The sequence below is a fragment of the Prinia subflava genome, chromosome 1 (assembly GCF_021018805.1).
Source record: "Prinia subflava isolate CZ2003 ecotype Zambia chromosome 1, Cam_Psub_1.2, whole genome shotgun sequence".
In the NCBI taxonomy this organism is placed as follows: Eukaryota; Metazoa; Chordata; class Aves; order Passeriformes; family Cisticolidae; genus Prinia; species Prinia subflava.
In genome coordinates, this window is record NC_086247.1 from 148,630,900 (window position 1) to 148,657,918 (window position 27,019).

At 41.8% G+C, this 27,019-nt stretch overlaps 1 protein-coding gene across 7 annotated transcripts in view; it reads right to left on the reverse strand.

Annotated features, from left to right (window-relative positions):
* SCN5A (sodium voltage-gated channel alpha subunit 5) overlaps positions 1-27,019 on the reverse strand; it is a 175,397-nt gene that overhangs the window by 30,276 nt on the left and 118,102 nt on the right. For all 7 annotated transcript variants that reach the window (XM_063416519.1, XM_063416503.1, XM_063416492.1 and 4 more), the window contains 3 exons: positions 21,689-21,809; positions 12,436-12,590; positions 8,444-8,617 (listed from right to left, as the gene is read on the reverse strand). In XM_063416519.1, the coding sequence (XP_063272589.1) occupies positions 8,444-8,617; positions 12,436-12,590; positions 21,689-21,809 (450 nt within the window). The remainder of the gene's footprint in view (positions 1-8,443; positions 8,618-12,435; positions 12,591-21,688; positions 21,810-27,019) is intronic.

Below are 27,019 nucleotides of genomic sequence, written 5' to 3' on the forward strand. Positions count from 1 at the left end.
TATAAACAAAAAATTATCTCCTGGAAAGCCCAGTGCTACCTCTTAGTACTCAGGTTTAAAACCTCGTTTACTTCATCCACCTTGTTTTGTATTGTTTTGTTTTGTTTCTCCAGGACTTTTCCACCTTTCTTTAGAACTTTTTTTTTTCTCCATCTACTCAGAATAAGGCTATAAAATTCTGTTAATATTCCATGTTCTCAGCTTGTCTCCAGGTCCTCATGTCCAAGCTTTTCAAGGCAACGTTTCCTTTTCAGAGGGCAGCCTTGTTGCAAACAGCATGTGTCACTCTTGTTGGGTTAAATGCTTTTAAATAAATCATTCCTGCATCCTAATTGCTTCCTGGTGGTTTCCAGAAGAACCTCTTTACATCTTGCTGTTCTCTTAATCTGTCACCTTCCCTACACCTGCTCAGGCTTTTCTAACAGCTCCAAGTCAATTCCCAGGGCACATGGCTGAGAATCAAGAATTAAACCTCAGCTAATTTCCGAGGCCGAGTCGACTGTGAGCTTTCATCCAGCGAGGCAGCAAACTGACTTATTGATCTGCAGCTTTCTCCCCCTCACCATTTACAAATGGATTTTCAGCTTGTCTCAATTCACCTTTTTACTGCAAACAGGCACCTTTGCCACACCTTGACATCCTGTTTATTAGCACTGGGTGGGGATCACAGAATCACAGGATCTGCTGAGCTGGAAGGGACGCACAAAGATCATGGAGTCCAACTCCTGTCCCTGCACAGAACACCCCAAAAGTCACACCTTGTGTCTGAGAGCACTGTCTAAACTCTGTCAGGTTTGGTGCTGTGACCACTTCCCTAGGCAGCCTGGTAGGGACTCCTGTGAATTTTGGGGATCACATGATGTAACTTGATCAGGCAAAGCTTGGCCAAGTCCCAAGGGCTCCCTCTGCAGTGGCTGTGCAGGTGCAGATGCCTTGAAAAGTCTGGTGTTTCTGTTATGATTTAGAGCAAAACAATTTCTTCATCATCAGCTGCCTTCTGCTCCCCATCCAGATGCTGTGTGGAGACAGCCTGGATTTAGGGCAGCTGGAGAGGAAAGACATTCCCCCCTTAAAAAGATCTCCAAAGCCACCTCATGTTTCATCCCAGGGAACCTTCCTGATGCTGAATGCTGTTGTCAGGAGTGGACTTGATTATTATTTATTATGTGAAGACAGTGTCACCATGCCAGGGGTGCACACAGGGATTACTGACAGAACATTTCCCTGGGGCTCAGCCCCATCGACTCTGCTGCACTTCCATCCCAGCTGGTGGGAGCTGAGGTGCTGAAGTTTCCTTCTGGACAGGATTAGGATCAACCCTACTTAGATATGACATAATGAAAACAAGAACAAAAGCAAAGAAAAAAACCTCAACAAAACCCCCAAACCAAACAAAAACTCAAAGTAAACCAAAACCCCAAACCAAACAAACCAGACCAAACCAAACCAAAAAAGCAAGCAAACAAAACAAAATAAACAAAAAATCCCAAACCAACTAGCCAATGAAAAAACAAAACACAAAAAAACCCCCAAAAAAACAACAACAAAAAAAGGAGAAAAATCTGTTTGTGTTGCCTCCTTAAGGTGCTGCTCTGGATTTGCTTGTTTCCCTAAAGCATTTATTTAATCAGATGTTCCAAATCAATATGAAAAAATACCAAATTGTTGTGGGAAGCATGACAGTCCTAGCTTGAAAATCAGCTCAGTTTAGATGGGTTCTTGAACCTGATTGATCCTGAATTGTATTGAATGTGTCCATATTGTAATAAATATGCCAGAATGGAGAGGGACTCTGAAGAACTGTAGGATCTTTGACTTTTGCCAGGAAGGATAATGGTACAAGTAGGAGTACATACCAAAGTAGGAATGTTAATCCTCATTTGCCTTAGCACAAACATCCCAAAGTCAGCCATACCAGGGTAGGAGGTCTGCACAAAGTCCCTACACCACCAATGCACAGCTTTCAAGTTTCATCCCACTTCCTTCTATCTCTCCCTCACAGATAAAGGATCCCTGTCCCTCTGCAGGCTGGTTCCATCCCTTCATTTCTTCCTTTTCCCTCCTCCTCAGGAGGAGTCTCTTGAGCTGCTTCTGACTATCCTGGATGGTGGGAAGATGTTTTTTCAGTCTGCAAGCTGGAGTTTCAGAGGTGCTGGTCATCAGGGAGAGGAATTGTGGGACGATCCTCCATCCCCCTCTGTCCCTGGGGAGTTTGTGGAACTCTGGACTGTTAAATACAGTCAGTGTTCCTCTCTCAGCTGAGCTCTTCCATGCCAGGGAGAACATCCCTGTGTATGGAATTTGGCAGCTCCACTGCCAGTGATGGAAAGGGCCAAGCAAGCTGCATGCAAGAACTCCAGGATTTTATTAATTATTTTCATTTTAAGCACAGTCTTCTAAAAAAGGACATTGAAAAGTGCTCCATCTTTAAGTAACTTCTAGAAATTGAAATATTTGGTAAATCTAGCTCAGTGAAACCTGAGAGGAGATGGTTCTTTTACAGCACTTTTGAAATTTGAAAATCTGCTTCAGTTATTGAAATTCTTCAGCATTTGCAGTAATTATTTATCTCCCAACCACTTTGCAAGGTGCAGGAAGATGGTGAGCTAGGCTTATTGTGGACTTTTCTCCTCACCTCCATTGTCCACCCCTTTTCCTGCAGCTGCAGCATGTTTTGTCCTGCTGTGCATTGTCTGAAACTCAGCTTGTGCTTCCTCTTGGCAAAGCCCAGGTTCTCCCCTTTTAGCATCCATGTGGTAACAAACATGAGGTCCAAACCAAGATAAGAGCAGACATTTGGATGTTTTTGCATGTGCTGTGTTGAGATAAAGTGTGGGGTGGCAGAAGGGAGATTTACAGCCTTGGCTGACCTGCTAACACACATTAAACCCACTTATTTTCATGTAGATTTTTTTCTTCTCACTTATCCTGAATTAGTCAATATGTACTCAAAGAGCATTTTTTTCTCTTTCCTTCTTTTTATTTTTTTTCTCTTCAAAGCCAGGCTCCCCAGCTTCTGGAGAGGGAATCTCACCCCTACTGGTTATCTAGGAGGTTTATGCCATCAGAGAGGCTCAGAAGAATGTGCACTGAGACAACTTGAAAAATCCCACATGTACTTTTGTTTTGAGGAACTGGGAAAAAAGCTAATCAGAAATCTGAACTCTGAAGTTATAATACCCTGCTGTACCCATGGACTACTGACAACTCACAGAGAACACTAATAAGTGTTCTCTCTTAAGATGCTGCTCCAATTGACAAGACATATTCTTTTTAATTTGCCTTGGCTGTATCTTTGTCATTCTGCTCCTGTGTGCTTTTCAGAACAGAAATGAGACAAAATTCACATGCTCTTAGGGTAATGTCCCAAGAATACAAATTGGATTTCAGTGCTGTTTGGGAACGACTCATTACAGCAGATTGTGTAATTACTGGTACAGCAAACAGAAATCACCTTGTTAATCAACAGGGAATACAGATGGAAAAAAACAATTAAAGTAATCATAAGCCATCAATATTTACTTCACACAGCAAGTTTTTAATTGTCAGTTAAAGACAATCCAACACAAGGGCATAATTTAATTCAATTCAATTTTAACTAGGGATAGAAAGACTGTTTTAAAATGTTCATCTCTGATTCAAGGATTATTAGCTGATTCTTAACTTGTCTGACACTGAAGTATTTGAAGCAGAAGTCTTAGAGCAAGTGTTTTCCAGGAACTATCTGTAAAATGTAATACCTTTATTTTTGTTTAAGTGTTCAGGGAAAGTGATGGTGCTTTTAATGCCTGAACATCCATGAGCAGATCTCAAACAAGCAAATAGGAAATCTGGCAGCAAACAGGAAATTTGGAAAGCTGCTCAGTGGGGAATACAGATCTCTAGTTATCAACTCAGCAGCTCCAGGCAAACACCAGAAACATGCTGTGTTAGAATCACTCACAAAAGTTATTGAGACGAGTAAAAAATACATAGCATTTCATTTCCATAAAAGCATTTACAAAATCCTGCCTAGTGGATTTGTTGAGTAACTGATTTGAGATGCCTGGCCTTTAAATCCATTGCTGAGCCATGCTTGAGCTATTTTGCAGACAGATCTACCCAAAACTCTTGTGAGCCCCTGTGTCCATGGCAGGGGAGATGGAAAAGGGATGGAAAGAACAATCTTCATCCCTGGTGACCCAGCTGGAGAGAAACTAGTGGGGCATCATGGCAAAAACTGAGGATTAAAGATGTGCTCCCCTCCCTGCTGCAGGTCACAGTGCAAGGACCACCCATAGCTGGAGGTGGCTGGAGGGGAAGGAGGCTGCCAGCATCCCTAACAAAGCAACTGTTTAAGAAAATAGCTTCCTCCATGTGTGAAAGACAGGATAATCTTAGAAAGAATTGGTGGAGAAACCCTCATCTCCTCTCATCTCTGAAGTCAGAACATAAAAATCAGGCTGGGTTTTTGTAAGCCTGGATTGGGACAAACGTTTGGTCAATTAAATTGAACACAAAAGCTGCAATGGAGATGATGGATTTGTGATAATGGACTTTTGTGGAGTGATGACAGTAGTCCCGGTTTAAGAGGATTTCTCTGTGAATGCCACAGGCAATGAAACTTGGCTGTGGCTTTTTTTCCTGAATGTTCTTACTAATGAGTCGGGAGTTCACACCTCTTTCCCATGACCCTTCTGTGACAGCTTCTCTGGGGTTCCAGCCTCTCACCTCTGCCTTCAGTGCATGAGCAGCCAGTGAAGAAGCTGTTGACTGCAACACCTCCAGACTCTGAATGATGCTAAGCCCCAGACTGATGTCTTTCCCAAAGTGACCATGCAATGGAATAATCCATCCTCTGTCAGCAGAGACTGGGACATAGCTCAGAATTAATTGGCTGAAGCTCAAGCCAGATAAGCTCAAGATAATATTTATAGGTCAGAGGAAACAATTGAAAGGAACAGCAAGTATGACACCAGCATGCACAGCTGGTGGAGTCTCTGCTCCCTGTTTCAAAGCCCAGCTCTGTCTGCTTTTTGCAGGACAGGCCTGGTGGAGAGCAGTTCCCACAAACATTGACTTTGGGTGCCACTTGCCTCCACCCCTGGCCAAGGTCAGACTCCTCGTTTAATCTGCTTTGTCCAAAGAGGTTTTTATTGCATGGATGCTTGGAAAATTTCCCTTTTTTTTTGTGGAAATACTTGCCCATGCATCCTAGGAGAGAGAATTGTGCATAAATGCCATTCCTGATGGTGATATTGATGTCTGTCTACACTTCTATCTGTCTGCACAGATATACTACAGTCCCTGCCTTTCCCTCACGTGAAAAGAGCTGTGGATTGAGTCCCCACTACTGCAGCTCATGAGCACAGAGAGCTGATATTTGCAGTGTTGAAGGGTGTTACTTTTAGCAGTACACTTCTTTTTTCCAGGGTGACTTGTATAGATGTACATTGGTGTTGTTTGTCAGTATGCCTGAATTTCAGCAGATATCTAAAGCATCTTTCCTAGGTGCCCTGAGCTGAAATGAGCCTGCATTTTGTGGTTTGATTAACCCTTTCTCCTTCCTCCCAAAGAAATCTGCAGCAGAGTTGTTGATAGGACATTATTGTATTGCAATGTATGTGAAAGCACTCTCTGTTACACTAGCACACTCCTTTGAGATGCTGAGAAGCCCATTACCAGAGATCATCCTTTAGGGATTCTACATCCAGCAAAAATAGCTCATTTTGTGGATTACTCTGTGTTTTAATGTTTAGGCATTGCAAAACAGAATTTTCTTTAGTAATCCACAACTGTCAGATGGAGCCTCTGCTGTTCCACTGGCCCAAATCAGTGTCAAAGATCTTTCACAAGGCAGGATTTATAGAAAACAAAAAACAAAAACCCAGCATCAATATGCTTATAACCCCTGTGGGTTCAAATCCCATTTAGAAATAGTGAATACTTGCAAATTTTGAGCCAGTTTTATGAATTATTCAAAACAGAAAATAGATTCAGAATTGCATTTGTTCAGTGAGAAAACACAGATGAGAGATGGTTTCACATGTCCAATCAAAAATCGACCATCCCAGCTTGAATTTTGAATACTGATACCAAACCACTAATGAATAATTTGCAGATCAGGAATTTTTAAGTGAATAATTTTAAACAAATAAATTTGAGAAAATCATACAAGTGGTTCATCTGCTTCTTTTGGAGCAGCTAATTCATCCATTCACTCCCTTCTGCAGCTCAGTTGCAGTGATTTGGTTCTCAAAGGACCAAAAAGAAAATGTAAATTGAAATAAAAAGTGTGCTGGAAAAATTACAGGATATTACTGTGCCAATTCACAGAGGCAGGGTTAGCAACAGGGTAGGAGAAAAGCATCTGTTAAACCTGCTAAAAATATAGTACCAGGTTCTCATAATCTGCACTGGGAAAATATTTTTAAGAAAAGAATAGTGCAGGGGGAAAAGATTTATTCATCGAGAACCCTAAAGAGCAAGTGATGGCTCAGAATCAATCAACAACCAAAGCAACTCAGGGGTGGAGCAACTTTTTCATTGGACCAGGAGCTTGCAAAATGCACATTTAAATGTGGGTGGAACATTTAAATGTGGGTTGAGAAAATAAAACATTCTGGGTCAGTAAGAAGGCTCTGGGGACAAGATTATTTTTATTTTTTGGGGACAAGGAGAATCCAAGGGCCCGTGCCCCACATTTTTTATGCCACAGGTGCTCAGATGTGTGACAGGGGAAGGGGAAGCCCCTTTCCCAGGCCATCAGTGGCTGCTTCTCCAATCTGTCATTATAAACTCCACCATTAAAAGGGAAACACTCAGCTAATTTACATTTGGACTTTGTGTTCTTATGTGGCTCCTGTTCCAAGGGGAGTTTTCAAACTGAGGACAGAATTTAGCTTAGTTTGTGGTTTATTCTCTTTGGTGTTAAGGAGATGTTATTCTACAAGTGTGGTACTAATTTCAAACTGCAACAGAGTTCCAAACTGCCTCAGTGAATTGATCCTGCACACTGTTCCTCCCATCAGGAAGACCTCTACTTATGGTTGTGACAATATTTATCCCTCATCCAGCCCTTTTAGTTTTCAGAAGCTCACTGAAACAGTAACTACAAGAATAAAATCCTGTAAGCCCATCCAGTATTTTAAGTGAGTCCTATTAGTCCCATTTTGGAGATGGAGAAACCAGAAAAGAAAAGCTGTGTCACCTAAATCACAGTAAGAACAGTTTTCAGAGCTGGGCTATAACTTAGGAACTGGTAGAGTCCAATTTTGTGGTTAAATAATTAAACCAGGCTTTCCTTTTCTGCTGGAGCTAATCTGAGAAAAATGAGTGCCTTCCCTTTAAAAGGTTTCTAAGCTAATACGCAAAGAAGAATTTATGACTTATAATTTATGTAAAGAATTTCCTTTTCATAAATCAATTTATTAAAGCTCTGGAGAAGCTTCCAAAGGCTCTGATCCAGCAGTGCACTTAAACATGTCCATAACTTCAAAAAAGCAAATTGTCCCATTGAAGTGCTCTCCTGGGCTGGGGCCAAAGAAAGTGCAGTTCTTCCCTCGAGTCAAGGTACAGATGTAAAATGAGGAAAAATAATTTCTCTGAAGTTTAATAAATTACATAATCATGGCAAAGCTCTGCCAGCCTCCCACATTAATACCTCAAGCTAATAAGAAATGCCCTCAGGGAGATAATTGCCTCCTCATTGATACACTGAGATGAAATGTTAGACTTCATCTGGAGGACATGGTGTTGCTGACTTTTCCCAAATTTGGCAGATCCCCATCAATTCAAAGTGAATCCTTGGAGGAGCCAAATCAGGTACTAGCACACTCCCGGGGCATGAGCTTCCTTTCGTTCAGACTTTTCAGGATTATCCTTAAATTAGGAGAAGCGAGCGTGGTGGTATTTCAAGGATTTGGAATATTTTGCAATGTTTTGTAGTAGTGAGGACGCTTTGCCAAGAGGACTTTTCACACCTTCTTCTGGACTCCTGCACTGGTAAATATTTGGGAGGCAGTACTGAACATACTGTTACACGCTGCTGGCAGCCTGGCCGGGGAGCTCCGCCAAGGACAGCTCCTCTCATCTGCTGGAAACTTGTGTGCCCTGGTCATGTGCAGAGCAGGCTGAGGTAACTGGACCTTGTGCTAGCTGGGAGTGTGGAATGAGACTTTAAATGCTGAAAGAAAGGGAGAATTCCCAGGGATGGGAAGGGGATTGACTCAGATTAGCAGGGTGACACATCTACGTCACCACTAAAGGCGTTCCTGCTTGCTTTGGTCCCTCGGGGTGCACAGGTACACATCCAAACCTCCTCTGAGCTCTGCCCGGGCTCGATGCTCAAAGTCAGAGTGACAGCTGTCATTTCACAGATGCAAAGCTGCCAAACTTGGCAGCCCTTTCCCTCTCACCGCAAAATCCAACAGGAGGAGCCTCGTGGTTCCAAAATGATACTCACATCCACGATGAGGAAGTCCAGCCAGCACCAGGCGTTGGTGAAATACTTCTTGAAGCCATAAGCCACCCACTTCAGGAGCATCTCCAAGACAAAGATGTAAGTGAACACTTTGTCAGCATATTCCAGCATGGTTTTTATGTTTTTTCGATCTTCAAGGTAAATATCTTCAAAGGCCTGGAAGTACAAAGGATTGGTTAATAACTGCTCCTGAGCCCTGTTGGAAAGCATGGGTGTTGCACTGCAGGTCTACATTTGATAAAATATCACACACAGTCTGCCATTTCTGATGTATTTTAACATTACAATTAAAAAGAGTGTTCAGGCACAAACAGGACTGACCCTGACCTAAGAGAGATCTGTTCAGCTTTCCCCTCCAAGGGACACAGGCTTGGCTATTTCTCTCCAGCCCCTACTGGCTGTACTGACTGGACATCCTTTGAGTGTAGGAGGAGCTCCTGCACCCTGAACTTGGAGTGTGAATCCATGAGCAGAGTACCACCTCAAAATGTCCAGATTTATCCTGCCTCATCTCCTGTTGGCTGTGCCAATGCTGCCCAGGCACCTCAGATGTCCCAGGGCACAGGATGTCTATATTTAGGAGGCAGAATACGACCCTTGCATTTAGACAAATAGATCTTATTGCTAATGATGACAAATTGGGTTATTAACCTGCCTGTGTTATGGAGTACTGGAGTTCCCTGGCTTCTGTTCAGCCATCACATTTCAGGTGGCTACAGCTCTCTGCCTCAAGAAATGCTCATTATTATTCACTTAGCTGAACAATAATGTTTTAAAGGTCAAGGTATCTATCTCCTCATCTCATCTGTCTCTCCAACTAATCTCATGCAGAGCAGTATGAAAAGAGTTTCAGTATCTGTATCAAATACGAGCAACTGAATAACCCCTTTAAAATATTTAAGATCTAAACCAATATGCCTCCCAAAAGAAAGAAAATAAAGAAGTCTCATAATTTAGCCTTCACGTTTAACGTAAGTCAAATAAAAGGCAGGATCCTGGTGTCAGGTTTGCCAATATGCAGCCTGTTTTGGGGCTTCTAAGTCAAGTTATGGTCTGCTTGCCCAGCTACTTTTGCCACTGCTGTTACACAAGCTGCTCCCAAGTCCCTGTAACCTGGATGACCCAAGCTGTGACATATTACTCTCATCCCATCATGTGACCCAGAGCACTTGGCAGCAAGGGACATAATTTGAGAGGGTCTGTGCTAATCATCTGAATTATCTGCATTTACATATTTCCAGATCTGTAGCTACTTTCAGAGAAGCTTCAAAAAGTTAGCAAACACCCAGAGCCTGGAGATACAAGAAGTGTGGTACTTGTCACTCAGGCAGTCACACTGCTCTTTTGCCTGCCAGGGAACAGTAATTAAACTGACAAGAAAGCTTTGGCAGCCTGTGCCAAAGCTTGTCCATTTGTCCCCACACTTTGGGGTGACGTTTTCGCTGCAACCCTGTCTCCTATCTTGCCTTCAAAAATGATATTTCAAGGGTGTGAAAGAGCTGTTGGAGAAAGCCTGAAAACAATGCACAGATTGGAGTTTATCACTTCTCTTAGGGGCTCACTCACTTTGTCAGATGACTTGCTGTACTTTGCAATTACTGCAAAAATAACAACAAACCATTTAAAGTGATTTCCTCCTCTCCCTCCTTTGCTCTCCCTACTTTCTACTAACTTGTTCAAAAGTACATTGTGTTTTGTCTACTAAAAGCACACTGTGAGTCAGGAAGCAGCTTATTAAGGGATGAAAAATGTGCTACCTGGACACTTCTGTGCTTCTGGACAAGCTGTGGATATTACCCAAATGACAAAATTCTGGTGCTTTGCATTTTTTTGTGGTGGCAACGGATGAAACCTCTGCCATATAAAACATTAAGAGGGTTTTTTTTTTCTTGCTTTACTTTGTGTGTTAAAAAAGATTTAAGCAGGATACCTGCAGTGTTATCCAAAATTACTGTTAAAAAGTAGGCTTCCAGTTTGGATGCTTATGGCTTAAAATCTTAAGAAAGGTTTTTGGATCTTCTGCAGTAAGCTAAAGATCTATTTTGATGGTTTGACCACATACATACATATATATTGCCTTAAAGGTATATATAGCTCTTCTCCCTTAAGAACTTAGGGTGTCCCAGGGATGCAGCCAGATGAGCTCAGTTTTTTGAAGAGAGCAACCCAGAATAAGAGGAGAAAAAATTGTGTGTTGCCTCCAACATCTCCAGTCCAAATACTGAAGTGTGGTGCTGCTATGTGAGAAAATGCAGGATAATTTGCCCTTATACAGAACTGCATTGGCTAAATTGAAAGTCCCAAAAACTAAATGAATGCATGCAATTCAAATTAAATGAGCTTTATATTGCAGTCTTCAGTTATCTAAGGCACTTTTAATTACAGATGTAAGGAAGTGTATTCATCTAAAGCATATTATAGCAAGCGACATTCCTCTAAAATGTGTTCAAAAATTAACATTCCGATGCTCAAGCTGGTGCAAAAAACTGTCAGAATCCATTCATTTCAGCAAAGCTGTGACAATTTTCAGAAGCCTACTATTCACCCAAGTTTTTCAGCCTCTTATTTTTCATAATGAAATAAAACCCCCTTGGGGGTGACATTTCAGCCCACCTCTGGTGGACCAGGAGAACAGTCCATTTCTTTCCTTTTTTGCATCAACATTTATATATTCCTACCTTCTTCTCTCCTTCAGAGACTCTTTGAGCTACATAAACCCAGTACTTCTGTGTTTTGCTCTTTTTTTAGGCCACTGATAATTTGTGTTGCTCTTCTCTGGAGTTTCTTCAATTAGCCCATGTCTTTCCCAAAGTGCAGTGCCCAGAGCTGAAGCCAATGCTCCAGCTGAGACCTCCTTGATGCCAACTGGAGTGGAAGAACAGGATAATTTATACAGCCCAGTGGGGTGTTGGGCTTTTGTGCAAGGCTATGATGGAGTTTATTCTGTTTATTGCCTTCTCCCTCTCCAGTTCTTTATAGTAAACCTGCTCCCTTACAGCCATACTTCACCACACCTTGATTATTCCCAGTGAGGTGAAGCAGGCACCTTTCTAAGATGATGTTTGCCTTGCTACTTAACCAGATTCATCCATTTGGCTGAAGTCAATCCTGACCTCTGGAAATGCATGGATAACCTGTCCAAACATGGCACTGCCTGTAAATTTAAAAAGTGTATGTCTTACTCCATTACAAAGGAGATGACAGGTGACCACCAGACTAAAGCCTGGAGAACTCTTGATACACATCTCTGCTCTAGGTCAGGATAAAAACCTGGGAGAAATCCCACCAATTCCAGGGACATTCCTGATATATAAAAGAGAAATGTAAATGCATCCTGTGAAGAACATAGGGCTGAAAATGCACAGAGGATAATTCCAGAATGCAGTGGGATCTCAGGAGGAGAGGACGCCTATGAGAGTTCTGGGCAGTTACCAACACATGTTCACCTGGACACAAACAGGACCTGTGCAGGGAAGGTACTGAGTGTTAACCTAAGGTGTATTCAAAACAGGAATACAGGCACCCATTAGATCCATGAGTAGCACTGATTCAGTGCCCTCTGTGTCTTTTATAATTCTGATTTGCTGGTTATAGAACGTGCTAAAAAAAAAAAAAAGAAGAAAACAAAGAAAACAAAGCCACCCCTGGAGCAAAATGCAAGCCTCCAGATGGGAACTCTCATGGAGAAGCAGCTATGGGATGTTGAAGCAGCAAGCTGGCAAACTTCCTCACACAGACTTCCTCAAGGATTTTCTTTTCAAAACATGTGCAAGTCAGAATTTTATGTCACAGCAGAAGCAAGTTTCCCACCATATGGTAAAGGCAGGTGAAATCAGAAAAGCTGACAACCTGTTTTAGACGCAGGCTAAATGCTTTGCTTTGAGAAATAACCACTAAAGGTTGATAAGATCTTATGGAGGCCACTGGAGACCCATACCCACTTTTAACCAGTTAGGAAATGCTGTCACACTTACCAGGGCTCCACTGCTCAGCAGGATCATGAAGATGATGAATGTTTCAAACCAGTTGTGCTCCACGATTCTGTAGCAGGTCTTTCGCAGCCTCCACCAGATTTTGCCTGGAAATTTTGTGATGTCCACTGAACAGCATGGGAAGAATCGCACACAGACTGTAAGAAATAAAACAAAACCAAAGGAGTTGTTAAAAAAAAAAAGCCCATTTAATTCTCAAAGCTGCAATAAGAAGCTGCTAAGGAAGATTTCTTTTAACAATAGACTGCTGCACAGTGTCTTTCCTCCCTCTTGTTTCTCACAAAACCTCTCTGCTCTGCCTTCCATTTACCTCTCTCACTCTTCTATTAAAAAACATTCAAAATCACTTAAAATGTGTCCCAGGGAGTTCTCCCAATGATTTTTTGTGATACAGAATATATTGGCATGAGTCACCAGTGCCCTAGGTCATTCAGAAAGTGTTAGCTGAGCTCAGGCAGCACTTCTGATCAGGACTAATAACTCTAGGAGGTTATTAGTGATAGCTTCTACATCCTTTTGAATGGAGGAAGGTTATTTTCTTGCTAGTACAATACCAGTGAAATTACTGATTAAAAGTGGCAATCTGATGAAAGCGAGATGATGAGAGGAGGTGCTACAGTGCAGATGGGACCAATGTGTTAAAGAGACTCAGGCAGCAAAAGCAGGAGCAGATTTTGATCTCTTGGACTCTCATTAGCTTAAATAAGGCATTAGAACAATCTTGGAATTATACTGAGGCAGTTAAATCCCCTTTGATGTCACAGAAATTTAGATATCTGCTCCATAGCAGGATCCCCAGCGATGCTTCCTAGCACTTTCTGACCTCAGTGACAAATAGTGTGTGATAGTTAAGTGCTGTGCTGGTAATGGGGCCCACACAAGGATTTCTGATAGGCAAGACCATGGCCATTTTTAGTTTCCTTAGCAACACTCATTTGTTATAGCAAAAAGACATTGTCATTGGTAACAGACAGATGCATCTCTTCCACTTCAAAAACACCATGTGCATTGCCTTGTGCTGGGCAAGAATTTAAAGTGGTGAGAGAGGACCCTGGGAGCCAGGAATTGTCCTGGCCAGTCAGTCTTACGTCAGACAATCTGACTCAAACGTCACATTTGCTGATGAGAATGACCCTCAGACACTATTTTCAAAAAGCAAGCTTCTTGCCCTATATTTATTCCATGAATTGTATAGGAAGAGACTTAGCTACGGAGGTTTATCAGCCTCATCATGAGAAAAAAAGCCACAGGCCAACTGCTTCTGTGGCTGGTAGGTGGCCAAGGTCACCAACATGTCTTGAAGCACACAGCCACTGCTCAGAGAAGTGACAAGGGAGGATGTCTCACCATGGAGATGCAATGCAATGCTTTTGCAAGTAGAAATAACATTTAGGCGAGGCAGCCTGGGGAGGAAGGAGGGCGAGTGCCAAGGTTACAGAGAGAGCAGATGCTGCTAATCCAAGGTGGCGTAACTGAGCTGCCTGTGAGATGGAGGGAGATCAAGTGCAGCTCCTGGGATCCAGGGATTCCCAAGCAGATGGAAGTGGGGCTGTGCTGGCAGCGGGCTCTGCCAGGAGGAAGAGAGCTGCTAAGTCTGCTGTGGTGCTCCTGGCATTTTCTATGAGTTTTTATTATCCCAGGTCTGTCCTATGCAGCAGCAGAACTGTAGGATCTTTCATAGAGGAACTACTCCCAGGACTTTCCCCCTCACACTTCTGAGATTTTGGTTAGGTGTGGGCTCTTGGCTGTGCTAGGTTTTGGTGTGGGACTAAAAGGGCAGTAAACCATTTATGTGAGGTAATCATAGCACATAACTACTGGTTCCCTAGATGCCTGCATCACACAGACCCACAGCAGCTCCCAGTTTACCGCTGTATTCTGGAACTCAGAGAAATTCTGGGCTCTGTTGAAATGCACTAAATTGTTCAAACATTTTTAGAAAGGCATAATACTAGGAGAAGATGGGAATGTAAGAACCAACTCTCTATCTCTTTGTAGGTCAGGTACCACTTCAGCAAAGGCAAGAATTATCCTTCTAAGCACTTCAATCCCAAACACTAAAGAATCAAGGCAAGCGATAAAAGGACATCATATTAGTCACAATTTTTTGCTAAAGCCAGTACAATGCTCACAGCTGGGTTTGGGTGTATTTTAGGAAGTAGGAACACAGAACAGACTTCACAGAGCAGATTCTCTGCTGAGAGAGGCCCATCAGGAGAATCCCACCAGCACAACATGACCGAGGGCACAATCAGCTGCATCTCTCAGCAGTGCTGCCAGAAAACTCTTGCACTACTTCTCACCCCACAGCCCACACGGCCATCACCACCTTTCAGGTGTCTGGCTCACACTCTGTGCTTACAATTCAGGGAGACTGCCCACCTCACTGTCACCCCAGCTTGGAATCAGGAAGCTCAAAGGTTTGGGCTGAAATCCCTCACTTACCAAATGAACAGCTTAATGAGCAGGTTGTTCACTCTCTAAGTGTGGATTTTTGCTGTTAAGCAGAAATCTCCCTTTGTACTGGAGGTAGCCACTGCTTGCAGTAGAATTACATCTGTCCTTACATCTATCTCCTTCCCAAAACCAGTTTCAATTTGTAAAAAAATCAGCATTTTTTCTTAAAACATTTATACAGAAACTTTTCACTCTTTCCTCATAAGTTTCTACCTAGATGGCTATTTGGCTTTTTAGTCTCTTAGACAAATGTTTGGGCCCAGCCAAGCATTGTTCTATCATGCTCCTACAGAGTATAAATGCTCTGTAAATACTGTTGGAAAAGGTTAGGATCTCCTAGGCAGTGGTTTTTCCCACTGTAAGATAATTGGATGAATCATTCCCTGGAGGAGTTCCACTACACAGGAAGCCTATATGATTACCTGAGCCCAGGCACAGCTAAAATTAGGGATCACCTTCATATTAGAAATTAATGAGCAGGGCACTGTGGGTTCCAAAGTCACTTCATTTGTGATGGGAAATACTTACAACATGGTTAAACCAGGTTATTACTGATTCAGATGGCTTCCACCTGATAGTCTACAAGTACAGAGAGGTATTTTAAAAGACAGAAAGCCAGGTAGCACCACTAATTTTTTTTTTTTTTTTTTTTTAAATAATGCTCTTTGATTGCTTTAATGCAATTTCAATCTGAAAAAAGAGACCTAGCTACTGACAGTAATACCTTGAAAAATCCAAAATAGCTTAGTCAGTTGAGTCAGCCCAAAATCACAGTGCTATTAAATCCCATGCTTTTGATTGGGCCCAATTCAGTGATGTTTAGACCAGATTCTGCTACAATTGCTAATGTCAAGCAGCATTTCCGTGAATAATCATGCTGTCTGCAATTCAGGTGAAATGCTGCTTTTAACTATTCACAACGAGAAAAAAGAAAGAAAAAAAGAAAACTGACCCCAAACAGGTCTTTTAATGAATTAGTAGAAACCTGTTTCTATTTAAATTTTGTGAATTTCCTCCCTGACTGTTCTTTCCTGCCTGTGCTTTTCTGGAGTCTTACCAGTGCTGGTCTCCTACTGCTCTGGTCATCTTGACCTAAGCTTACATGCTGAGTTGGAAACTTTACTTAACCAAACAGAAAAAGTTTACTTGACCTTGGTCTGTAGTCTAACGCTTTGTTGGGTTTTCCCCCCCCCCATTTCTGGGAAATCAAAATATCAAAATAATTTTGATGAGTCTAAGGCATGACCTGAAGAGGGTCTCAGCAATCCTAACTCCAGCTGTTTCTATAACAAGGCAGGTGGTCAGCAAAGCTCAGCTTTGGGGCACTTTTAACCACACGAAGGAGACCATTCATTAACACCTTTTATCACAGCAAGTGTCAAGGCAGGAATAAAACCTCTGGCATTTCTTATGACAGTTATTCATCTTGCCTGGTCTAACAGATTTGTGCTATCCCACTGAAATCAGTGCTGGGAGGGAATGGGTTGTGCAGAAGACTCTGACCACCTTGTGATTTTGCCAGGGTTTAGTTTTGCCACTGTAATTCATGTTGGGCTGCGTCGTTTTTGAGAGCAAACTGACTCATTTCCACCATGGTCTTTTGGTTGGTAGATTACTGCTCATCAGAACACAGAACAGCAGAAGAAGTCGCCCCACAGGGGTTGAATTATTTACTGTTAAATCTGTGAACCTGTTCAGAGCTGCATGTGTGGTCAAGTTGTCCAAGAACAATGCCTGTTTTCAAGTGACATTTGGACATTTCATACCATTTCTCACAAAACAGAGGCCTATTTACCAAGAAGTCTTTCCAAATGCATTAATACACCACGATATTATTTACTTTTTGGTTGTATTTCATAGCAAGGGAAATAGTCCCTTCAGTCACTAGGGTGTCCTATAGCACAGTCATAAACTGAAGACTAAAATATATCTTAAATAAAAAAGGAATTTAATGTACAATGCATTCTGTGTAAATATTCCTTTCATTCCATATTCACATTTTCTAGCCTGGTGCACTCTAATCATGGAGCTCTTAGGCCTGATTGCATTACCTTGGTGCATTGGGAAAAAAAATCTCTTTGTAAATGCGGGAGTTATACTGCAAAACCTTCCTCCTCAATGCCTGACAGCCAAGCCTACTGATTTTAGCCTTATGGGCAAAGAATTTACAATTCCACTGCTTGTTCACACCAATATATATATTTAAATTTTCATAAAATTATTATTTTTGCTTTGTATGGATTGGGTTGCTGGTTCTCTCAATAAACCAGGAACACCAATTAATTTCTTCCATTCTGTTGTCCAGCAAGTGTGGTACCTTGTGTTCAAACCATAGCAATTTTGTGAGTGCCTTTACACAAGAGTTCTCAATTATTGGGACATTCATTTTTAGAACAAAACAGTATTTTTCTTAGCTTTGAATGATGGTTACAGCATTGCTTGGTTTGACACAAAATACAGCTTCCTCAGCATGAGCTAAAGCAGACAGGTATTCATAACGTGAGTTTTTTATATATATATATTTATATGTATATATTTATATATATCTGCCAAGCTGGCCTTCTAATGGCCAGTCTGGCTACCTGGGCATGCACAAAAAAGAGAGCAAACCCAAGTGCACCCCCTTTGAAAAACCCCAACTCTCTGTCCATGCTGGAGAGAACATGCTCTCAGCAGACTCTTCATATTTAACCCATTCCTCATCTTCTGGCCCCACTAAACTCACTCAGGAGAGTTGGAACTGGATTACCTTTAAGGTCCCTTGTAACCTGAACCATTCCATGATTCTGTGACTGCACAGCTGGGTGTTGTAGTGTGAAAGAGAGATTTACCATCACTGTTCTACAGCGTTTGGGTACCTGAGATACATCAAGAGATCTGAGATTTTACTTGTGTGCTGCAACTGGGGCCTATCAAGAGGGCATCTGACAAAATCACAGCCAGGTGTTTTTACCCTTCCAAGAGCTTAACAAGGGTATATTTCTTGTTTATCTTCTCCTCTTTTCCTCAAAACATGTCATCTAAGAGGTCACAACAAATAGGAGTCTGATACCTTGGATCAAAGTCAGTGGGCAGCCTGGCCTACCACTGATGTCATCCGTGCTTTGAGTGAGGGGGTGGATGAGTTTCAAATCTAGAGGTTCTGTCCAACCTGTATTAATCTAATTCTGAATGTGTAAAAGGGCTTTAAGAGTCTTATGATGCCTGAAAATTGTATACAATATCATGCCAGCATGCCGCTCCTGGTGGAAAAACACAGAGTATCTCAGGTACAACAGCCAGAGGGAAGCGATACTTTAAAACTTGGGTTTGTTCCATGATTTTTTCCTAGGATGCCAATGAGCAAATTTTGTTGGGCTTGGCTTGGTTTTACTCAGCCTTTAAAAATCATCTAGTGGCAATCCCGGTAATTCTGTTTAGATTTACTCCACTTCACGGTCTATTTTTTTTCCTTCCCTTCCCTTTCCTGCTACCCGCAGCTGGGAAGGGCAGGACACAGATCCCACCGCTGATCAGAGCAACTCCGCGCGGGCACGCGGCATTTCCCGGCTGAGCTTTGGGCGTTTCAAGAGCGGTGATGGTCCCTGCCACGGTCACATGGGAAGACAGTTCTGGGTGTCCTTGGTGTCACGAGCTGCCCAACCAAGGTTGCTCACTCTCGCATGACCCTCTGGGGATTGATATTCCCTGGAAGCCTCTGCCAGCGGGCCGTGTCCGGGGAATTACGCCCTAAGGACTCGGTGGAATCTTTCTCCTATTAGGGTCTGGGAGAGGAGAGTGCTGTGGCCTGAGGGATCTTTTTGGATGACCTTCTGTGAGACACAGAAGACAATGTCCAAACAGGGAGTAAATTTTGCTGCAGAGAACGCATACCAGCGGAGGTAAACAGGACTGGAGTGTTGCAAGGCATCTGGAGGAAAAAGTACCCAAATAGCTGGCATTGGACAAATGTGCCTTTCCCATCAACTGGCAACCAGAAATGGTATCTCCATTTCTGTAAGGTTTTTTCCCAGCAATACTTGCTAGCTGCCAGGGCTGTGACCCTACCTTGGCTTCACATTTCCTGACCCAAGAATGTTCCCTGTTGACCCTAATCAAAGCTATTTTGAGGTGATAACACATTAACAAGTCTCCCCAAGAAAAAACGACCTATGGCTTATCTGGGTCACCCAACTCCCGGAAAACTGTGACCTCAGCAAACTTTCAGCAACTATTTCAAGAACATGCATTATCTTTGTAGCCTTTGTTATCTGAAAAAAAGGGGCCTGAATCTGGAACGTATTTGTTCAGGACATAACCTATGCTGGATGTGTTTAGAAATGTCATAGTTTGAATTTAGATAGCTAGTGAGCTAACACCGTAAGAAATTAACCCTTCCCCTCTCGCTCTTCTTTTTCACTTAATCTCCCTCTTTCACAAGTATTAACTTTCACACTCCCAAATATACCAAATATTGTTGTATCTCTTTGTAAAAAGTAAGTAAAGGCAGCACTAGATAAACCTGCATACCCTTCTGTATTTTCAGTTTAGTAGTTTAAAGCCTTGTCATCTCAGCTAATTAGACTGTTGTTTGTTGGCTTACTTGCTTGGCTTACTCGACTGAAGTGACAGCTGCATGAGGTTTAATTGCAATAGTAAGTTTGGGCAAAAATACTGGAAATATTTAATAGCAGTTGATTACAGGAAAACACTTTGTTTCCCTGCATAAATTAAACCTAATGTTCATGTCATTGCTGTAAGGATCATTTGGACTTTCAGTTTATGGCAATTTGACTTGAAATTTTATGAGCGAATAATCACATTGTGCTCGTGCGTCTTTGCCAAATCCAAGAGCATTGTGATCACATTTAGCCAAAACAGCAATCTCTGAAAACTGTGCATGGATAGTACGTGCTGCACAGGAAAGGAGAGTAGATGTGTTGAAGAGGATGTCACCTGCACCTGCAGGTGTCCCTGGACACCACGTACTGGGCTGAGGGCTGGGAGCAGGCTCTCCTACAATTCCCATTTAGAGCTCAAGGCCCAGCTGGCTGCATCCTGGGAGAAGAGAAAAACACCTTGACTTGCACAGGCACCGGTGAGGAACTAGGAGAGATTAGGAGTAAAAAAAGAGATGCAGGAACAGGGATGCTCAGGAGGAAGGGTGCAGGAGCCAGAACCTAGATAGATGTAATCCAAGGCAGGCTTGGGGTTCAGCCCACAGTGCCTTCGTTTCTGCATTTCTCTGCTGCCAGAATGATCAGCAGGTTTCAAAGCTGGTTAAATACTTCCACTGGTCCATCTAGAAGAGCCCTGCTTGCTACCCTGCCTCCCACTGACAGCACTGAGGAAGATCTGACAAACTGGGTTGGTTCCATTGTAGTCCTGCACTGTGGAATTTCAGGCGGTCTGCTTATTTTAAGACAGATGAAATTACAGAGTGCTGCTGCTCTGGGAATGTGTTGTGTGATGTCTGCCTCATTTCTTTTAAAAACTGGACAGTGCTTGTGGCCAACCACAGTTTCAGAATTTGTAAACTGGCATCTGAACAGCACTGATCTCACAGCACCGGCTTGTTTGAGCATCTATAACATAATCACTTTGCAGGGCACAACAGAGATTGCTGCTCACTAGCCCCATTAAGAAATAGATTGTGAAAGAATGAAAACACCAGATCTAATTTCTAAATGTTATTGCATGGGCCTGAATAGTTACACCATGCTTTCTTCCATCAACTGCATTAATTTTTGGCTACTGCTTTTAAGCAGAGCTGCCAAAAAAATGTTTGGATCCTAGGGACATTTGTAAGCCCTGCAGGGCTCCCTTACCTCATTCAATCATCTTTCTCACAGATACAGAGATGCACATTTTTGCTGACTTCAGGGGCATTCATATACCCAGCAAATCATCTCTGTCTGATCCCATCTGAGCTGCTCTGTTTTTGTTTACAATAATGCTTGAATTTTCAAGGGACTATTCTTACATTCAGCTAACCCTATTTTTCCCAACCCAGATTTAAAGGAAAACAAAGAATTTGAATGAAGTAATATTTGGAATAGAACTCACTCTGTGAAGAAATGACTTAGGATGTTATTTACTTTATATATTTATTTTAACATAGAACTTCTGATGTAGCTGGGTTTTAAATCTGTGTTTTGGAGCAGGCTGGTGTTAAAATATTCATAAAATGATGATGATTTCAGTATTAAAAGAGATGTGTAAGCGTGGTCTACAGTTATCTAAGATAATTATGTTAAATGCACTTCTCTGACCAGATGAAAGTTACTGGATGTGCTAATCTTGACACCCTTATAAATTAATAGAAGAGGGTTCCTGAGACTCGTGAACCCTCCAAACAGATTCTATTAACTGCCTGGAAGCATTTAAGCAACAGAAACATCCTGATCTGGTCAGTTCTTTACCAAATTTGATCATGCACAAACATTGGAAGGCAAAAATATTCACTGGGCAAGTGACAAAAATCATAATTTAAAAAAACAAATAAAGAAACAAACAACTCTTTATGACACAAACTATGATTTTAAAAGCCTAAGACTTTAGAAGCTGCAGAGCATTTTAGAGCATGCTCTTGGCTTATCTCACCTTGGAAATCCAAATACTAATGATAACAAGGGATTTTGAGTGTGTCTTTGGAGCATTATAGTGCCTAAGAAATGAACTGCATCCAGTGAAATTCTACTGCAAGCAACCAGAGCAACATGGTGAGAATGTCAGGAGTTGTTCAATGAGAGAAAAGGTTTCTTGCCTCAGCATTGCAGTGAAACATGCAGGCTCTTACCTTCAGGGAAGCAATCTTCAGGCTCCATCAGCTCCTCAGCAAACTCAGGGATCTGCTCCAGCAGTTCTGCAGGATTTGTCAAATCCACTGTGCTGCCTTCAGAAAGACTGATTTCATCAAGCTTGTTGTCAACAGGACCAAAGATGAGGAAAACAAATTGATCAGTCACCCTGAAGGAAGTAGCTGAGTTATGATTCCACTAACCAGCACCCCAGCTGAAGCCACCACAACAGAGACATTGCCATGCAATTCCCAAGGTGCCACTCCTTGGTGACAGCTCTGCCTACCCTGAGACCATGGGTTGACCCATCAACAACAACAGCTTAACATAAAGAACTTACATCTTGAAACAAAAGAGAAGCAAACCACAGAAAGAGAGTGACCACCCATTGAATATTAATCACAGAATCCTAGAATGATTAGGCTTGGAAGGGACCTTCAAGATCATCCAGTTCCACCTCCCTACCATGGACAGGGACACCTTGCACTAGACCAGGTTGCTGTGGTTAATGATAGGTGGAACCTTGGAATGATGGACTTCACCTGCTTGACATCCTGAAGGCCAGAATGGGACCTATCTCCTGAAATGCTGAAGGATGAATTGGATGGCCTGCCTTGGGTTCCTGGCTTTTGGGCCTCATTCCTAAGGTTCCTCACTCAGAGCTGGTGGGTGAAATCTGTCCCTGCTCAGTCAGGACCATGCTCTGCTCCTGCTGAGAGCCTCTCCTCCAAGAGGAGCAGAAATCCCTGTTGCCAGCATCCAGTCACAGGAAGCTAAAGTACAGATATGTGAGAGGGCTTTTCCTCCTGTCTCAGCCCGTGCCTGACTGGTTCTCACCACATGACATGGCCCCTTGCCCTTCCGTGACATCTTTCTGATCTCCAGGTGATGTAAGAGGAGGAACACATGGCTTTTGGAAGTGTCTCAAGGGCTCTACCACTTGCCTGAAATATTTGACACCATTGTCTTAGGTGCATTGTTTAAATTCAGCGTTTCTCAGATTCTCCTCTGCAAAACGGGGCAAGAATATTCCCACTCCCTAAAGCATTGGTTGTCTCATCTATTTAGAGCAGGAACTCTCAAGTAGATCTGGGTAAAAAAAATCTGGGGAATATATTATTTTCAAAATCTGTTTTGAAGGCTGAACTCGCGATTAAAAGACATATGATACATGATTCAGGAAGTCACCCAAATATGAAATAGAAATTTCATTTCAGGTTAAACTTTCCTTTTACAGAATCAAGACACTTCCTTTAGAAGAAAATAGGAAATGTTTCTCCCCCTATTTTATTTTGTTAGGTGAAATAAAAGATTTCTATTTTGTGTTAATCCAAAATTAAATTTTACTTGATCTACTTGTAAATTTTACAAGCTAATAGCTTGGCCACTAAAGTGAAAGACCTGATATTTGCCCAGTCCTGCTCACATTTTTTTTCTGGATGTATTAGAGCATTATCTGGTCTAAGTGGGCAATACCAAAGCTGGTATCTTGCATGGGTCATGGCAATGACAAATAGCTCCAAGCAGGAGAGGTGTGTTATTTGTGAACTGGTTTACTCTGTTCTCTGAGTTCCCACTTAAAAGTTTTTGTGCTTTATCTTGCAATACTATTGCCTTCATTTTAAAAAATGAGGGCAATAATACTTACCCACGCTTTTAAACAGCCTGTGAGATAGTTATGAGAGATGGCACGTACAGATAAAGTATTATTTTCATAAGCATGATGGTGATGGAGTAAGAGGCTAGGCACAGCTTTATGTATTTATTATTAATGTGAAAATGGGCCCTCTGTTTTCCAGCATACACAGTCAATGCAAAATTTATAGCTGAATTCAGAGAAATGCTGAACCTGGGGTAAAATGGGCAAGACTGAACATTCCAGCAGCACTTGCAAGAGAGGGTGGAAGCTACTTGTTTGCAATTAGCTGCAGCATCCAGAAGGTCATAGTCTTGGCTAGGGTTTTTAATGCTCTGCTCAAAAGATCTGCAAACAATTGAGAGGAGACCTTTTAAAAAGAGAGAACAGAAAGAACAGAACAGGTCCAAGATATGTATAAAGCTTCTGAAAGCCCATATTCAGAATGCAGCTGTCATATAGAGCCCATTTCCTACAGACTTACAACTGTGTATGATGGTGGAAAAAGAAGTCATACCAAGTTTTAGCACAGTCAGAACTTTATGATACTGTTCATTTGGGAATGCGTTTAGTCATTATGTGTTCTGTTATGAAGATGTCAAAACAGATCACTGAAATAGTCCTAAATCATATGCAGCTGTAGGATGTAGAAAATAGAGGTTCCAATGAGAAGAGAAGCTTTGTTGTGTGTAATTCTTACCAATAGCTAGAAATCAAAGAAAACTGTGAGAGCAATGTCAGCTCGATAACATTTTCAACTAGAGATCTGGATTTAGCAGAGACAGGTTAGGAAATTCACAGAACAAAATACAATGAAATTATCATAGAATATTTAGTTATTTATCAGGACGAGTTTCCAGGAAATATTAGAATCCATCAGCGTCAAAGGGAGGTGGGGAACATGCAAGGATAACAGACAGGTTTTCTTCTGAAAAGCCTTCAAATAAGAAGAGACAATGCACATGGATTCAGAAAATTGTAAAGGTTTGAGGGTCTGAACAGGGACTAGAAAAAGGAACCAGACATATGAGAGAGAAGGAAAAGAGTAGGGATGATTCTGGGAAGGAGGCAAATGTTACTCCTTGCCAGAAAGGTTAAAGGGATTAAGAAGGTTTTCATGAACTCAGGGAAGAGTCAAGGACACAAGAGCAAATGATGAGGGGAATGTAGCTAATCAAAATTCAGTTGTCTAAGAAAATAAACACTTCTTCAAACCATCCAGCAAGGGGATCAATAACAAGAAGGGGGAGAGCCTGTTAGAATTAATATAAATGTAAGTAGAGAAATATCTAGAAAGCCTATATATAGATATACAAACCAGCAGATCCAGGCAAGGCACGCTGCAGAGCATAAAGGGATCCAATACACCCAGTTAACACATCATTAGCAATCAATAGTGAATGCTCATGGAAAATTGGAAACGGCCCAGGAGAGCAGCAATAAGTAAACACAACACTGAGCTGAGAGAGGAGGAAAAGGGAATAATCATGGGAATCACAGATCACTAAACACTTGCTGTAGCCTGTGATTAAAGTAAATTAAATAAAGGCGGAGAGGAGAAAAGGAGAGTGCTTACTTGGAGTGAAATGTCATAGACATAAAGGCAGTGAGGTGGTTCTCCTGTGTGCTAAGAGAACACTGCACAAACAGGGTGAAAAGAGGTCAAAAGAAGGCAAAAAGGACAAATACAGAATCTCCTCCTTCTCTCTTGGAATAGGTGACCAGAGGAAGTGTGCCAGGCAGAGGCAACGGGATCTGTCAGAGACCCCTTTGGAAGATCTTCCCCTGGTGCATAAATTCACATTGCAGAAGGCAGTTTTTAAAGTGTTTGTTGGTGGAGTGACTGTTTTAAGTACCCAGACAGGGCTTCTACACCCACTGCCTGTGCCTGTAATAGCAGCAAATTGATCTGAAAGTGTTTTTCAGAAAGCCTTTAGCAGTGAGACACTGCAATCTTATTGAAAGTTGATGTTTGCTCAAGGCTTAGCCCTCTTACCTCCCTTCTTCTCTGCCTCACCTCTGAAAATCAGAGCCTTAATCTATCAAATTGACATATGATATATAAACCTTAAGAAAACAGTTGGATGTCTGTTATAGAAAAGCCTACTTTTAAAATAAATTGTAATTGGCTCGGGTTCACCCATTGCTGTGCAGAGAAAAGCCATTCTAAGGACCCAAATATAGCACAAACTTTCTCTTCAGAGGAGGAAATCTGTGGGGATTAGGGTCAGCATTATCTTCACTAAAGATATAGAAGAGGTCCTGACCGATATAATCCTCATGTTAGCTGATAATATTAAATTGGAGAGAGTATTGAAATCGAGGAAGCAGAAGGGAAAAGAGAAGGGAAACATGGAGAGAATATAGCAGAATGGGACATGATTGAAAAAAGTACAAATGGGCAAGTTACAGGAAAATTTCAATGGACATTTTGGAAACCTGGACTAATATTAAAAAAAAATTAGTCGTTATTTTGCAGTGGGATATAATGATGTAGAAAACCATATGAAAGCATCATGTCTAGATAATGAGATATTGTATTTCTTCTTTTAAAATTCTGTAGAAATTGTATTTGGAATATTGTGCTTGCTTCTTGGCAAAAGAATTCCGAAAAGGAACAGTTGAGGGAGTTGCAAAGAAAGAAGTTAAAAAAAGTCAGATAAAGGGCACAGAGATATTAATTTACAAGAAATAATGAAGTGAAAGAACAATGGTGGGTGACTTCAGGGGGTAAGCCCCAGACAACAGGAGGCAAGCAAGAGTCTATTAAAGTAAGTGATATTAATTCATACAAGGAGACTGATGGACAAAACTGGTAAAAGACAGTAATGAAATGGCACTTGGAAAGGGAAAAATTGGTAAAAAAGGCTGATATTTAAGGAAATATACCCAGCCATGAGATATTTCCTTTCAGCAAGTGAATTATTCCTTTTGGTAAGTGAAGAAATCCAAGTTGCCTGATCCATTTAAGGCCAGATTCCACAAAGTTGTACAAAGTATTATGGGTCAGCATTTCGGCAGAGAAAGCAACCAGTTTATACTCTGAAGTCTTCTCCACCCGTGACACCAATGATTTTATTTCTGTGGTGCCTTTCTGATGATTTATATAGAATGAATTTTTAATCATATAATGTACCCTTTGCTGACACCAACAGGGTTTTACTCAGAACACGTCCAGCGTTTCCTGTTACTGACAATGCCCTGCCTCTTGGGCATACCAAATCTGTTACTCCCTTGCAGTTGTTGGCTTTATTTGGCCAGTTTGCAACTTCTTGGGACATTCATCAAAAATATGACGGGCATGTCCTTTTGTGCCGGCACAAAGATTACTCCTGCACAGGGGGACCGTGAGTCTGTAATGTCCACACGGGATCTGGCCCTCCAAAATAGCATCCTTTGGGCTTTGCTCTTTCATGCTGGCATTCACAGCCTCGAGTGAACTTCCGTTTGATTTCAAGTCATCCCTGGATTGTTGCCACGTTCCTCCACCTCTTTCTAAGCAGCTGCAAATAGAATCAATTGTGCTGTGCTATGGAGAGGTGGCATTTGTGTCTCAGGACCCTTTGAAAGTTGAGGGAGGAAATGGGGATTATTTCTTTATCACGATGTTGCTGAATATATCGGGGCTAGAATGTTCCTGACTTATCGTGACATTTTGTTGTAGCATTAAAGGATGGCATAGTTGTCTGGCCTC